General features: G+C 41.3%; 1 protein-coding gene across 1 annotated transcript; it reads right to left on the bottom strand.

Moving 5' to 3' along the window:
* Positions 1 to 448: 448 nt before the first annotated feature.
* IFT27 (intraflagellar transport 27) lies at positions 449 to 11,602 on the bottom strand. Its single transcript, XM_060776983.2, has 7 exons — positions 11,233 to 11,602; positions 4,767 to 4,846; positions 4,057 to 4,116; positions 3,318 to 3,377; positions 1,584 to 1,701; positions 1,190 to 1,299; positions 449 to 1,019 (listed from the first exon to the last, which is right to left on the bottom strand). The coding sequence occupies exons 1-7, from the start codon at positions 11,264 to 11,266 to the stop codon at positions 921 to 923; spliced, it is 561 nt and encodes a 186-aa protein (XP_060632966.2). The 5' UTR covers positions 11,267 to 11,602; the 3' UTR covers positions 449 to 920.
* Between the last annotated feature and the right edge of the window lie 2,105 nt (positions 11,603 to 13,707).

The raw sequence follows: 13,707 nt of genomic DNA, 5'->3' as shown, positions 1-13,707 counted from the left end.
CAGCTGGGGAAGCCCTGCTCTTGGTCCCACCACCTTTGAAAGCTCAATTGGTGGGGATGAGAGAACAGGGCCTTCTCAGTAGTAGCCACCCAATTGTGGAATTCCCCCCTCCCCAGTGACATCAGGCAGGCCCCATCTTTTTCGGTTTTCAGAAAAAAGGTAATGACATGGCATAAACATTTGCAGAATGAATCATTACAGTTTTGACACAGTCTGAATAATGATTATGACCAAGGATTATGGATAAAAGGAATCACGCATTTTATATGTTTTAATCTGTTATTATTCTATGTGTTTTATTGTTTAACTGTTCTAACTGTTTTTAGTATATGGGATAGGTTTTATGACTATGTTTAAAGTGGCACTGAATCTTACCAGAGTTGTAAGCCACCTTGAGTCCAAATACGGGGGTGAGATAGGCAGGATAGAAATGAAGCAAATAAACAAATAAATAATATAACTGTTCCATTTTTACTTTTATCTCTGGCTTCTTCTAGAAGAATATGTAATGTTATCTATTCCTGATAATTTATTTGCACCAGAATAGCTGGGCTGTTATTCGGTTTGACATGCCGTCTGTCAATTTTCTAGTATAGATTTTATTTCTGGAAATTTCTCACAGTAACTAGTTTGTATTTGCTATCACAATATTTAAACAGTAAAATCATTCAAAACTCATGAACAACAATATCCCATTAAAATTGTATGCCACAAGGCAGACAATAGCAAACTAAGATTTGGAATGACAGTTGAAGAAAAACACCTTCAATAAATTGTTTGCCTTAGAATTGCCAGGAAAAAAAAACAGAACATAAGGCCTAATTTCTACTCTCTTAGGCCATTTTTGATTATAATTAAACATATGATTATTTCCAGGCTCAAATAAAAAGGCACAATATGCATTTTGCTTCAGATCCATCTCAAACCAGTGAACGAAAGGTTTCCACCTTCTCTTTGTACAGTTGGTAGAAGGAATTTGCTAAAATGCGAAAAGGAGCTTCATAGTTTTCCATTTCTTTCTGTAAAGAAAAAAATACAATGGGGAAGTGAGAAGGAAAAGGTGTGGGTTAGTTATTTCATATAAAAAAAACCAAAAAACTATTGCTGGAAACAGCCCCAGCCAACTGGATTGAAGAAAGAGTGGGTTTCTTGGGTTGTGGATGCAACACAAGTCTATAAAGACACTTACAACTGAAATCTCACAATATTCCAAGCCATTGGTTTCTGCCCATTCTTGTGCTTGATTTCGCTCTATGACTCGCCTATCAGTCAAATCAGTCTTATTGCCCACTAATACACCTAGAAAAACAAAAAAGAACTAGAATTACATCAATTAATTATTATCAACAAGTACCACAACACATAACAAGTTAGCAGCATACAAAAAGACAGGAAAATTGATTGTTTTACCAGTTAATAAATGACAAAATTCACGAGTGATATTTACTTTCCATATTTGTTAGAATGTAACTGAATAAACTCAGGAAAGCCATCTCCACCACTTGGAAATTAAGATGCAGTGGTCTGTCATAACTAATTTGCAAGAGATACGGTTCAAAATAAAGAGATCTTCAGTTTATTACCTGGTATGTGCATTCCAGAGGTCTGGGCCCTTAGCTTCTCTAGCCACTTAGTACAATTATTGAAAGATTCTTCACTGGTGACATCATATACAATGCATAGTGCGTTTGGCTGTTCCCACTGTGAAGCAAAAGGGGGGAAAACTTTAAATCATATGGAAATAGATGTGGTCAATAAAAAGTAAAGGTGCAGGGACTTCACAAAGTCAGTTATTTTGGCAGATATAAGAAACATCACTAAACCTAGGCTAAGAATAAAGGAAACAAACAAAAAAGATCTAGCTATCAATTCCCTATGGAAATAACCTTCATTTTCAGAGGAAAAGATAGATTTCTGTTTCAACTACCCACTCCAAAACACATCAAAAACTAAATAATAATAATAATAATAATAATAATAATAATAATAATATAACCCTCCTCTCCTTATGGCATTGAAGAATTGTAAATAGGTAGATGGGGAATTAATGGTGCAGAAGTAGATTGTCCATACTGCAGTGAAATGCATTTATGAAACTCTTATAGTAGGCATTCTCAAACTGTGGCCCTCCAGCCGTTTGGGCCTTCAACTCCCAGAATTCCTGACAATTGAATAAGCTTGTTAGGGCTTCTGGGAGTTGGAAGCCCAAACAACTGGAGGGCCACAGTTTGAGCATGCCTGCCTTATAGAATAGGACAACACTCCCATATACACTTACTCCTGCATAGATATAATAATAATAATAATAATAATAATAATAATAATAATCCTTTGTTTTTCGCCCTATCTCCACGAGGGGACTCAGCACATACAGACACAAAGCAAATATTCAATGCCTTGAAACAATGAAACACAGATACACAGATAAAGATAAAGGCTCCCTCTTTATCTCCGGCTCAGGGTGGTGGTGCTCATCTCCATTTCTAAACCAAAGAGCCTGCGTTGTCCATAGACACCTTCTAGGTCATGTGGGCAGCATGACTGCATGAAGCGCCATTTACCTTCCCACCAAGGCGGTATCTATTGATCTACTCACATTTGCATGTTTTTGAATGGCTAGGTTGGCAGGAGCTGGAGATTACAGTGGGAGCTCACCCCATCCTGTGGATTCAAACCGCCAACCTTAAGTGTCAGCAAGTTCAGCAGCTCAAGCGTTTATTTTGTTGCGCCACCGCAGCCCAAACCCCTTTACAGGATTGAAAACTACCCCGTAAAGTTAAAGTAAAAGGATTCTAAATATACAAAAAAGGTATATTTTTCCATATATTCTGATTTGTTTTGCAGAGAGCTAGCAAATGTTTTAGATGAGGCCACACTAACTGAAGGCTTTGAAGAGTCTACTTAAAAAGCAAACAAAAATAAAATGCTTATGGATCATCCATGTAGTCAAAATTTACAATATGAAGGGGTGCATGCAGTTTCTTTGACTAAATAGGACACAACTAAACTGTACAAAATGACACAAAACACACATTATTGCTAGATCTGACCAAGGCCTGCAAAAGTCAACAGATTTCACAAGAACCTCAGCAACTACAAACTGGCCGGTGTGGTACAACTTTTGTCCACTTTCCCTAAAAAACATTTGTTGGGAATCCCACTATTCCTGCCTCATGATTCAGATAATATCAAGGAGAAAAGAAGGTGAAAATGGTTACTCTTTCTTCTCATGAGTGTTTTAATTAAGATGTAAGGATCGCCCCCCCCCCAACTCCTTACATTGCATCTCTTTAAAGAAAACTTCGTATTATACTCACCAGTTTCTCAAGTATCTCAGCAAAGAGTTCCTTGCCTCCCGAATCAAAGAGGAAGAGTTCCTAAAATAAGGAGAAAACACAAAAATCTTTCACACAAAGCACAGACATTTAAATATCGAATTCCTTCAGACCTGGGAGTAGTCACAAAAAAGAAGTAAATAAAATGCTTTTCCTCAGAGGCTATTCACCTTACAAAATAGTATTTGTGTAATGTTGTAGACACAAGTTCTGTGTTTTATTTTTCAACAAAGCACACCTTATTACCTGGAAACTCTTGGAAACCATATTCTTATTACAAAATTGTTCCTCATCTCCAAAACCAGCCTATGGGTGAATGGTGGTAGCATAGAGCCATATCAGAGGGATGTTTTGTTATATTTACAATGTGCATTGACTCTGAAGTGCTTTCTCATTGCCATTAAGTCTCCAGGCCCAGCTTCTGCTTTCAATATCAGCTCACTGTGTACACAAAAGGGCACCTGGGATTTTAACACAGCTACAAATTTGTTAACCAAATAGACAGGAGAACTCAATCACTACAAAATTATTTAAATAAATCCAGTGACTTTAAATAAATCTAGAGCGTTGCCAATGTTATGCATTAATACAAACAGAGATGATTAGTTGGACAGAAAAAACCCTAACTGAGATAAAATAACTGAAAAATACTATCTCTAGGTAACACTTAAAATGCCCACACATAAACATACACTTCAATTTAAATGTTAACTGGGCTCACCACACTATCACTTGTCTCTGGAATAGGTACTGTCTTCATTAGCAGTTCTACTCCTGTTGTCTGTCAATCAGAATAAGGAAAACATGTCAGAAAGATTCAGAGAAAGCCAGAAATTATTTTCATACCAAACCTTCCTGGCGCCAACAAGAAACCTTGGGAGCTTTCAGATTATCTCCAAAATATATCTGAATAACAGCTTTTCTTCAGCTGGAGAAACACGCAAAAATCTGAAAGGTGGACGTTTGGGATCAGGTTGAAAATGAAACTATGCTGAGGAATTAAAGCTTATTTTTCACACAAGCTGAAGACCTGCTCATACATTTATTTCAGCAACAATTCTTGAAGAGAGGTAACGTAGCCTCCCTCTTTTACTTATACAGCAAATAGATGTCAGTTGGGAAACTGTAAATCTATGTGCCTGACATACACAATTCTCTTTCACACTGAACTTCTACAAATAGAAGTTAGAGTACATATTTCTTTAAGTAAGCAGTGCAAAATGAAATAGGAGATGTTCCTGCATTTCACGATGATTAGCTGCATTGTTCTATGAAGTAGCTTGACACTTTTCTGCAAGTTTGCTCTAAAACATCTTCAGGATACTTGGCAAAGATCATAACAGTACATAACACAAGATTAACATCTAGAGTTGCAAAGAGCACATCACCTTCTGTTTCCCACAGTTTATATCATTCAACTACATGGCTCACCAGAGTATAGTTTTTTTGGAAATGAGCCCCATCATTGCAGAACATCTGGATCATGGCACTCTTCCCCACAGCGGAATCACCTGTTCAACAAAGAGACAGGAAAGAGCTCATTTCACTAAATATGTCTTCTTGCCTTTAAAAACTGACAGTACAAAAATGCACTGATTTTTTTAAACTTGCATTTTTTTATAAAATGATGCAAGCAAAGAACAGCTTAATCCCATCCCATTCTTGTTCATTTGGATGTGAATATAGCAAAGAGCATCTGCCATAGGCCTGTTAGTATCAAATATTGTGAAAAATACAGTTCAAGCTAATTGCAGCAATGTGCACTTTCTTTTCAAAATAGATGTATTTTGAAAATATATTGTCAAAGCAAGCAAATTTTAAATCTTGCACTTTGGTTTCGATATAATCAGCATTCAGGCACACTGTACACTCTTCAGCTTTTGTGATCACTCCTACTCTCATCAGTTCCTAATCCACTGGCAAAGGCACAGACCTGGCAGTAGTTATGGCATATAGCAGTGATGGGCAACCTTTTGACCTTGGTGTGTCAAAATTTGCCAAAAACCTGAGCATAACTTGGGTGGGGTGTCAACTTCGAGAAAAACAACAACATAATTTTGCAATATTTATAGTTTAAATAAGAAAAATGTATATTCCATGCTGAGTTATGGAGTGAACAATGCTCAAATGTTAGATTTGTAGAGCCTTTTACAAATTTAAGGATGGAATTAGATTGGCTCTTATAAGGTGTACTTCTCTGTATGCGGCCACATGTGGCTGCGTGTCATCAAAAATAGCCATGCGTGTCAGTGCTGACACACATGTCATAGGTTCACCATCACGGGCATATAGAATATACCTATGTCCATATATATTCTACATTCACTGAATTATTTCCGTAAAGCTTTCTGCTGTTCAGACTCTTGTATTGACAGTAGCATTTCATCAGCTAGGTTCCTTATAGAATAAACTGAAGTATGCATTGGGTAAGCTTTAGGCTTTGAATGAAATTAGAGACCCCTCAGATCCAGCTAAATTCACTTGGGCCACATTCCAGGGCCCTGACGCTGTAATGTTGAATGGTTCCCTTCCGTTTGAAACTGGAATGTAATGTAACACTGGGGCAATGGTCTATTGCAACATATTCTAGCATTCCAGTCCTGTACCTCAAAAGGAAAGCCGGGCCTCCAAATTCATGGATTCAATCACCTATGACTTGAAAAAAAAATCCCCAAAGCAAACTTTGATTATATCATTTTATTACCTCAGTATATATAATAGGACTTGAGCATCCCTGGGTTTTGGTATCCGTGAGAGGTCTTGAAAGCAAACCCCAGTGGATACCAAGGGCCCACTGTATGTCTTTTCTCTTTTTGCTGACTGTATATAATCACGGCTGCTATATTCTTTTTGTTTTTGTTCTTTGTCTTGAGCGTCTAAAGGGCCTCCTTGGTGTAGAATGGTTATTAACAGGATTTAGCTACATCTGATACCACATGTTGACAGAACAGACTTGTTCAAGTGCTTTGCTATAGCTAAGTCCATACAAAGCTGTGGCATCTTGACAAAATCCTCCAGCTGGGTGGAAATTCATGCTTTCTAGTTTCTACTATAGTTGCTACAGCCCCAACAAATGTCTCCGTTCCAAAGCTGCTATATACTCATGTTCCACTTAATGCCCTTTGGAAACCAAAAAATGAATAGTCCCTCTCCCCTTGCTTTCTTTTCTTCCTAGTTTACAAATTTGAAGGCAGAAGACTATTTCAAAGGAAAACAGTTATTTTATTTTATTTTATTGCCTCTGTAAACCGCCTTGAGTCGCCTGAGGGCTGAGAAGAGTGTTATACAAATACAGCAAATAAATAAATAAATAAATAAATCATCTTTTCATTCAGGGCAGTTTGCAGAAGCAGTAAACCTAAAACCATCATAAAAAACTATTTGGGGAGTTTATATTTGGCAGCGGAAGATTACCTTTGCCTTTGACTTCACCTTCCTGACCTGTTTCTGTGTTTGGTTTTATAGATCACGAAAATTAACCTGAAGTGTCTGCTTTATTCTACAGCTTAATCCTAACCATGTTGACCTAGAAAGTCATTCTAACAGATTTCAGTGCAAATGATTTCAAAGGAAGTGCTGCTTATAGTTCCAGTCTCAATATAGCAAGAATTTGGAGGCTAAGTTCTCTTCTTTACCCTTGCCTAGTTTCCAACAGACCTCAAACCTCTGAGGATGCCTGCCATAGATGCAGGTGAAACTTCAGGAGAGAATGTTTCAGGAACATGGCCCAACAGCCCGGAAAACTCACAGCAACATACTTTGTCTCCTTTTCACAAGGGAAGGTGTTTTGGAGTCACTTTACGTTACATTTTACGTTTCTGCTGTAGAGGGAAACAGGGATTCTGATCCTTGGCATTGTTCTTAGGAAAAGGTAAAGGATGCGTTTTGAAGTTTTGAAACTGTACGTTGGCAGATTTGGAAGGAAGCAGTCTGGCCTAAGAGATGTTCTTCATGGCAGAAGAATGGAGAAATTGTGATGTATGTATGGTAATGGATGAAGGTTTATATGTTAAGGTGAATGCTGAATGAAAATGTAATTCCCTTTTTGTTTGTTTGTTGGCCAATGTAACCGTAGGTTGTTTGCGAAGCCAATGTCGTTACATAGAATCTGTATGTCCAATGTTGTTTGTTTAAATCAGTGGTTCTCAACCTGTGGGTCCCCAGAAATCCCAGCCAGTTTACCAGCTGTTAGGATTTCTGGGTGTTGAAGGTCAAAACATCTGGGGACCTACAGGGTGAAAACCACTGAATTAAATAATTGACAGAATTATCTGTCAATTATTCCTCTTGGAGCTCTGCTTGTTGGACAACCTGCCCTGAGTCCCTAAAACTGGACTTTTCCCCTCTGGTGTGACAGAGAAAATGACTTTGATTCCATCACCAGAAGGAAATGTTGCTCCTCAAGATCTCCTAATCTGGACATGCAGACTGGAATGAAATCTGCTGCATCCTTATGGTTACTCAAATAGATGCTGAGAATGTCCTATCTCTTTTGTTATTGGAATCAGTTACTGTTGCAAAAAAAATATCAATAAATTTAAATGGGTAATTATGACCATCAGCTGTTTGAGAGGGAGGAAAGGGGACCTTCAATCTATACCTCATGCCCAGATGTTGCCCTTTGCTTGTTTATAAAGCTATTGTACTCCCAACCCTGTTATATGCCTGCGAAACATGGACAGTCTACAGATGTCGCATGCAACTCCTGGAACGATTCCATCAGCGCTGCCTCTGGAAAATCCTGCAAATCTCTTGGGAAGATAGGTGGACAAACGTCAGCGTGCTGGAAGAAGCAAAGACCACCACAATTGAAGCGATGGTCCTCCGGCATCAACTCCGCTGGACCGGATGCCCGACCACTGTCTCTCAAAGCAGTTGCTCTACTCTGAACTCAAGAACAGAAAATGGAATGTTGGTGGACAGGAAAAGAGATTTAAAGATGGGCTCAAAGCCAACCTTAAAATCTCTGGCATAGACACTGAGAACTGGGAAGCCCTGGCCCTTGAGCGCTCCAGTTGGAGGTCAGCTGTGACCAGCAGTGCTGCAGAATTTGAAGAGGCATGAATGGAGGGTGAAAGAGAGAAACGTGCCAAGAGGAAGGCGCGTCAAGCCAACCCCGACCGGGACCGCCTTCCACCTGGAAACCGATGCCCTCACTGCGGAAGAAGATGCAGATCAAGAATAGGCTCCATAGCCACCTATGGACCCACAAGAATATTGATCCTGGAAGACTATCCTACTCGGCCAACGAGGGATTGCCTAAGTAAGTAAGTAAGTAAGTAAGCATGCCCAGATGTTGCCCTTTGTTTCAAACAACCTTCAGAGGTGGGCTAGGAAGTGAATTGTGCGTATAGCATCACATAATCCACACAACTCAATGATCCAAGCATATGCTGTCTTCATGTGATGGGAGTTGAAGGTTAAAACATCTGGAGAACCACAGGTCTAAATGTTGTTCTGTAAAAGTTCTTTCTCTTACTGGAAAATTGCAATTAAAAGATTTTTTTTTGTTACCCCGCCCTTCTCAACCCCCAAGGGGGGGACTCAGGGCGGCTTACAAAAAGGCACCATTCGATGCCTACATAAAATATTTATTTATTTATTTATTTGCTTTATTTCTATACCGCGTTTCTCAACCTATAATAGGTGACTCAATGCGGTTTACACAATATTAATTACCACAACAATAACAATTAAAACACAGCATACCCAATAACAAACACACAACCATTCATACAGTGCCTCGATCGCAAACATGATCCAGTCTCATATCCTTATACCGTTCCTATGTTCAGTTTACCGTCGTTCTGTGTATCATTGCGCTGATTAGCCAAACGCTTGCTCAAAAAGCCAGGTTTTGAGCTTCTTCCTAAATGCTAGCAACAAAGGGGCCTGTCTGATGTCGCTTGGTAGGGCATTCCATAACCGAGGGGCCACCACCGAGAAGGCCCTGTCTCTCGTTCCCGCCAGCCGTGCCTGTGACGCAGGCGGAACCGAGAGCAGGGCCTCCCCGGACGATCTTAATGTCCGTGTCGGTTCATAGGAGGAGATGCGTTCGGAGAGGTAGGTGGGGCCGCATACGTATAAGAACAGCAATCAAACAATTAACACAGTTAAAACAATCAATATATAACACAATCAATAAAAAACTAATCTCAAGCTCAGCGTTCGTCTTTCAGAGTTCCATAATTCCATTCCACTTTGTCAATTCCTGTCCATCGTCAAAGTCCTTCTTTATCTGCCCGATTGTCCAAATGCCTGGTTCCACATCCATGTTTTCATTTTTTTTCCTGAAGGAAAGGAGGGATGTCGCTGATCTAATTTCCCCGGGGAGTGAATTCCACAGGTGAGGGGCCACCACCGAGAAGGCCCTGCTCCTCGTCCCCGCCAATTTCACTTGTGATAGAGGTCGAGAGCAGGGCCTCCCCAGAAGATCTTAGACTTCGAAGTGGGACGTAGAGCCTATGTTTTAAAGTTATTCATAACATACCGGCTGTTAGGAACTGTGGGAGTTGAAGTCCAAAATACCTGGCAGGCTGGTTTGCCCATGACTGGTCTAGATCCATCAAGCCATATAGGAGCCTTTCTGGTACAGAGCAACCAACCAATCAACCTACAAGCATACTTTGACTTTTATATAGTGGTTTTCAACTTGTGGGTCCCCAGTATTTTGGCCTACAACTCCCAAAAATCCCAGTTAGTTTACCAGCTGTTAGGATTTCTGGGAGTTGAAGGTCAAAACATCTGGGGACCCACAGGTTGAGAACCACTGATCTAGATGATGATAACTATCACAACTACCTGAATCCCTCACCTATGGAGGTGGTGAAGCAGCCGTGGGTCCCTGGGAGAGGTATTTATTTATTTATTTATTACAGTCGCTTATACCCCGCCCTTCTCACCCCGAGGGGGACTCAGGGCGGCTTACACAACAAGGCACAATTCGATGCCCGCATTACATGACAACAAAAACATAACATCAATAACAATAGCAATTATAGCAATGATAATAATTAACATAAGCAATCATTATTATCGGCAAAACATCCAAAAAATCCATAAAAGCGATTAAAGCGATTAAAACAATTAAAACAATAAAAGCAATACAAACCTCATTGCTGGTCAGCGTTTAACAGACTCATAGTTTAGGTTCTACTTTCCGCACATTGTCAGTCCTATCCATCTGGATTCCATATCTAATTGTCAGGATGCCCAAAGCCACGTCTTTACCTTTCTCCTGAAGGCAAGGAGGGATGTTGATGTCCTGATTTCCCCCGGGAGTGAGTTCCACAGGTGGGGGGCCACCACTGAGAAGGCCCTGCTCCTCGTCCCCACTAGCGTCACTTGTGATAGTGGTGGGGTCGAGAGCAGGGCCTCCCCAGCTGATCTCAAATTCCGGGGTGGGACGTAGAGGGAGATATGTTCGGACAGATACGCTGGACCGGAACCGTTAAGGGTTTTGTAGGTCAAAACCAGCACCTTGAATTGTGCTCGGAACTGGATTGGCAGCCAGTGGAGCTGACACAACAAGGGAGTTGTGTGTTCCCTGTATGTCGCTCCGGTGAGCAGCCTGGCTGCCGCTCGTTGGACCAGTTGAAGTTTCCGAACAGTCTTCAAGGGCAACCCCACGTAGAGTGCGTTGCAGTAGTCTATACGGGATGTAACAAGAGCGTGGACCACTGTGGCCAGATCAGACTTCCCGAGGTACAGGCGCAACTGGTGCACAAGTTTTGATTGCGCAAAAGCTCTCCCGGCCACCGCTGAGACCTGAGGCTCCAGGCTCAGCGATGAGTCCAGGATCAGTTGTAGTTCACTAAGTGCCATTTCCAAAGCATTGCAGACTAAGAAAAAACGACTACAACCCTTGTTGCGAAAGTGAGCCACTTGAAGAACTCACCTGCCACGATGCATTTGGCAGCCAGCTTCACCATGGCCTACAGGACCCTTCACCAAGGAAGCCCTTCTTGGGAGTTCGCTAGAAAAGGGGTTCTAGGTTCTGGACTTCAACTCCCAGAAGCCTCAGCCACCTTAGCCAATGGTGAAGGATTCTGGGAGATGAAGTCCAAAACTAGGCTTTGGTCACCACTGCATTATGGTATGGTGGAGAATACAAAGGAGAAAGTGCCCAGGCCTCTGCCTAACGGGAGCCTCGATCCGAGGAGGAAAGGGCTTCCTCAGGTCTCCTAGCAACACCACACTACGCTCTCAGGTGCCTCCCCCCGGCACTGGCATCGGTGTTAAATCTCCAGCTCCAATTGGGTACACTTCGTCCCCGCCTCTATTCCCATTGGCTTTCGCTCTCCTTTTCCCCGCCGCTATTTTCAATTTCCTCGCCTCATTGGTTCGCAACCCACGCCAGTCTAATGAAAGACAACTTGTGATTGGTCGATTTTACTGTCAATCGTGCTCAAAAGCTTCCCGGTTCTCCACCCCCGGGCAAGAGATGAAGTCATGCGAAGTTACAGTTTAGGCGGCGAAAATCAGTGTCTTTTCTACCCAGTAACGGATGATACGTCACGAATTCTATTTTGTGATTGGTTATGGTGAGGAGGAGCGTACCACTTGGGGCCGGGTGAGCCCTTGGAATATTCTATCGGGGAAAAAAGCGTGTTTTTTATGATAAAATGTTGGAATAATGTTCTAATTCAGTGGTGCTTTTCTCTGTATGAGTCTAAGAATCCATAGCGATTCAGCGAAGGAAATATATTTATCCCCCTCTTACCCATTTAGCAATGGATCGTTTCATCTCTTTATGCATTTCCTATATGCTCGCTCGTCTCCCTCGTGGTTTAACGCAAGGTTAACTGAGTCTTTCGCGCATGCGCAGTTTAGCTTTCACACACTCCACTCCCACCCTCTTCTGGGGCTGTAGCCACACTGCAGAATTATACCAGCTTGATACCACTATATCTGCCTTGGCTCATAGAATTGCAGGGTTTGTTATTTGTGAGGTTTTTAAATTAATTCTCTTATTAAAGAGCCCTGATGCCATGGCAGTTAAAGTGGTGTCAAACTGCTATAATTCTGCAGTCTGGATACAGAGTGCTGGAATGGGTTGTGCTAAGAATATTAATTTTCAACAGGTCTTGGCCTCATGTATACTTGGTTACATAGCAATCACTTTATTATTATTTGCTTTTGTTTTTCTAAAGAAGCTAAAGTGACAAACAGTGCTAAAAGCAATATAATATTCTATTTAAAGACTAAACAATAAAATAATTAAATCTAGAGTTTTTCTAAAATGAATAAATAAAAATAAATAAAACACATTAAAACCTGGTTGTTCATTCGTTCAGTTGCTTCTGACTCTTCATGACCTCATGGACCAGCTCATGCCAGAGCTCCCTGTTGGCCGTCACCACCCCCAGCTCCTTCAAGGTCAATCCAGTCATTTCAAGGATGCCATCCATCCATCTTGCCCTTGGTCGGCCCCTCTTCCTTTTGCCTTCCATTTTCCCCAGCATCATTGTCTTCTCTAAGCTTTCCTTTCTTCTCATGCTGTGGCCAAAGTACTTCAACTTTGCCTCTACTATCCTTCCCTCCAATGAGCAGTTGGGCTTTATTTCCTGAAGTATGGACTGGTTGGATCTCCTTGCGGTCCAAGGCACTCTCAGAACTTTCCTCCAACACCACAGCTCAAAAGCATCGATCTTCCTTCGCTCAGCCTTCCCTATGGTCCAGCTCTCACATCCGTAGGTGATTATGGGGAATACCATTGCTTTAACTATATGGATCTTCATTGCCAGTGTGATGTCTCTACTCTTCACTATTTTATCGAGATTGGTCATTGCTCTCCTCCCAAGAAGTAAGCGTCTCCTGATTTCCTGGCTGCAGTCTGCATCTGCAGTAATTTTTGCACCTAGAAATACAAAGTCTGTCACGGCCTCCATGTTTTCTCCCTCTATTTCCCAGTTGTCAATCATTCTTGTGATGTCTCTACCCTTCACTATTTTATCGAGATTGGACATTGCTCTCTTCCCAAGAAGTAAGCGTCTCCTGATTTCCTGGCTGCAGTCTGTGTCTGCAGTAATCTTTGCACCTAGAAATACAAAGTCTGTCACGGCCTCCACGTTTTCTCCCTCTATTTGCCAGTTATCAGTCTGTCCGGTTGCCAGAATCTTGGTTTTTTGATGTTTAACTACAACCCAGCTTTTGCACTTTCTTCTTTCACCTTGATCAGAAGGCTCCTCAGCTCCTCCTCGCTTTTGGCCATCAAAGTGGTATCATCTGCATATCTAAGGTTGTTAATGTGTTAATGTTTCTTCCAGCAATTTTAACTCCATCCTTGGGTTTGTCAAGCCCCGCACATCACATGATGTGTTCTGCATATAAGCTGAATGTTGGGTGACAGTATACAACTCTGCCGTACACC

This window comes from Anolis sagrei, chromosome 5 (genome assembly GCF_037176765.1).
Source record: "Anolis sagrei isolate rAnoSag1 chromosome 5, rAnoSag1.mat, whole genome shotgun sequence".
In the NCBI taxonomy this organism is placed as follows: domain Eukaryota; kingdom Metazoa; phylum Chordata; class Lepidosauria; order Squamata; family Dactyloidae; genus Anolis; species Anolis sagrei.
The sequence above is the reverse complement of the archived record's forward strand: the minus strand, read 5'-3'. Positions and strand labels throughout refer to the sequence as shown.